Genomic DNA, 2,384 nt, shown 5'->3' with positions numbered 1-2,384 from the left:
CTAATTAAAGAGTTCACAAGGTTTCACTCAATATATATATATATTTATATATAAATATATACACAGCATTCAGTAGGCTTGTGTCAGAAAGGTAATTTCTGACCAAAAGACTTCAATTTAAGTAACTGAATACTGGGTCCTTCTGGTATTCACGCTCCACCTTTGAAAAAAGGCAAAGTCTGCTTAAATTGGGCAATTCCTTGTGATTTTAACGTTTTCGCTCCCCATGGTGGGAATAGTATATAAAGAAATCCTTCCAACTGCAGAAAGGGCATTTAAAAGTCTTTTTCATAAATAACTATTATCAGTCCAAGTCAGAGAACACGCTGGGGAAGACGATCATTTAGCTTTCCTTCTATTTTTTTTTTTTAAAGGTCCATTCAATTTGTTGTTGTCCTCCCCTGTGAAACAGTTGAAAAATTAAGTTCAGCGCCTTTAAAGATCCTGTGGATTTGTTGTTGTTGTTGTGCAAAGAAAAAAAGAAAGTCATGAACACCTGCAAAAGATTCGGAGAGAAAGGCATGTTTAGCAGAATGTAACCTAAGGGCACAGAGGTGGGCAGACTGGCGCCAGGAGGAAGCCACACTTTGAACATTTACCCAAACACTCCAAGATTGGGCAAACCCTGGTGTCCAGATGCAACACACATATTCGGCCTGGACGTTGCAAATTAAACATTAAAACAGCAGAGGCTCAAGGGAAAAACTTCTCAACGCAATCTCTTATTTGGATCTCCAACTGCAGTACTCAGAGGCGCCAGTCTGCTTCTTGTAACAATTATTTGATTGAAAACAGCCCTTTCGTTAACAGATAGGGAAGACGGGATCCCACATCACAGGGCTTAAGGGACAGAGTGCAATCCTCAACTAGCTGAAATCCCAGAGGACTCTAGTTTTAGGAAAGGAGGATCACTATGGAATTTATGGTGATAAGATTAATTACCGTGGAGGTTAGTACCTTGTAGTACCAGAGTAACAGGAGAAAGCAGCCTGGACATTAAACGTAGTACAGAAGCCAACATACATTTCCTCAGCCACATTCATAGTAAGTTATTGGCTTTTCTTTTTTTGTAAAGGGAAATATTTTGTGATGTGAGTAGCCAGAACCAGAAGAAGCCCCTTCAAGTCTGGTAAGACAATGTACTATGTGTAATACAAGCAAGTAAACATTCATTTACTAAACCAAAAATTGTACAGATACAAGTACTCTTACACAAGCAAATGAAACACATACACACACACCCGCACACACAGGGGGTAGTTGCACACACTCCAAGGAGTAGTTTGACCAACGGAGGGCACAAGCAAACACTCACCATTTATTTAGCCACAGAGTGCTTTGCTGTCATTTGACATTAACTCAGAAGGGAATTCAGAAGCCTGCAAAAGAGGATAAAGGCACAATGTTAGACGTCTTAAGGAGAAAAAACCTTTTTTTTTTTAAGTAGTCCATTAAACACCACGTTCCATTTATAAACGTTTACGCTACATTTTCGACTCAAAAGTATAGTATTAACATGTCAGAACTTATCAGCAATTTCACGCACAGCTCAATCTACAGATTTTTAAGAAAATTAAGTGAATTTGCTAATCTTCAAATTACCGTCTGCAGCCCTCTTGACAATGGACCTATTGGCGACAGTCCAGATCATCGCTGGGAGCATGCGGGCCGCGGAGCTGAGGGCACCGAGCGCAGGGCTCACCTGTAAGGACAGGATACTGATGTCCGTGTTTAAGGTGGTCAGCGGCGTCCTGGAAGACTGGTTTTGCCCCGGTCTCTGGTGGTGGAGGCTGACAATAGTGGGGTGCGAATCCAGGGCGATCTGCAGGTCCAAGATGTAGTCGATGACGTGCTGCAGGATTTCCATCTTGCTCACCTTCTTGTTCTGGGGGATGCTGGGCACCAGCTCCTTGAGCTTGGAGTAACAGTCGTTCATGTTATACAGGAGGCTCATCGGGTCATCCACCGGGGTTTTGCTCCGGGAAATGCCCAGGTTGTGGTCCGAAAGGCTGTTTTTCCTAACAGACCTCACTGGACTGAACGCTTTCATGTTGAACGCGGGTGGAAAGAAAGACTAGAAGGGAGCGAGTTGCCCTGGAGCTCAGGCCGCCTCCGCCGCCTGCTGAGCTACCTCCACTCTGCCAGGAGCTGGGCTCAGAATGAAGCCGTGAGTCTGGCGGGGCGGCTTTTATCAGCACTCACCAGGGCGACACAATCGGGCTTCCCTTTGTTCCCATTGGTAGGAGGCGCTGTGTCCATCAGGCCGATCGGGCCGCCCCATTGGCGGGCGCGGGAGCGGGCCGAGCGTTCGGTCCTTCCGCGTTGACAGCCAATCTCCGCGGGGTGGGCGGGGCGAACCGGCTGGGGCGGTAAATAGAGTACAG

General features: G+C 45.7%; 1 protein-coding gene across 2 annotated transcripts; it reads right to left on the bottom strand.

The window, feature by feature from the left end:
- Positions 1-324: 324 nt before the first annotated feature.
- ID2 (inhibitor of DNA binding 2) lies at positions 325-2,172 on the bottom strand. 2 transcript variants are annotated; one of them, XM_010591897.3, is made up of 3 exons: positions 1,703-2,171; positions 1,316-1,379; positions 325-496 (listed from the first exon to the last, which is right to left on the bottom strand). In XM_010591897.3, the coding sequence occupies exons 1-2, from the start codon at positions 2,048-2,050 to the stop codon at positions 1,323-1,325; spliced, it is 405 nt and encodes a 134-aa protein (XP_010590199.1). In that variant the 5' UTR covers positions 2,051-2,171; the 3' UTR covers positions 325-496; positions 1,316-1,322. The 2 variants fall into 2 exon arrangements, 1 of the variants encoding a protein (XP_010590199.1); XR_002786276.2 differs by having other exon boundaries at positions 1,316-2,172.
- Positions 2,173-2,384: the final 212 nt, after the last annotated feature.

Source organism: Loxodonta africana, chromosome 12 (assembly GCF_030014295.1).
Source record: "Loxodonta africana isolate mLoxAfr1 chromosome 12, mLoxAfr1.hap2, whole genome shotgun sequence".
Lineage (NCBI taxonomy): Eukaryota > Metazoa > Chordata > Mammalia > Proboscidea > Elephantidae > Loxodonta > Loxodonta africana.
This window is presented reverse-complemented; position numbering and strand designations above follow the sequence as displayed.

Bases quoted from the DNA above. Each gene is read 5' to 3' on its own strand.
- ID2 (XM_010591897.3), bottom strand. From the start codon at position 2,050: ATGAAAGCGTTCAGTCCAGTGAGGTCTGTTAGGAAAAACAGCCTTTCG. The intron at 1,380-1,702 runs GTGAGCCCTGCG...CCTCTTTTGCAG, and splicing joins TCAGTATCCTGTCCTTACAG to GCTTCTGAATTCCCTTCTGA.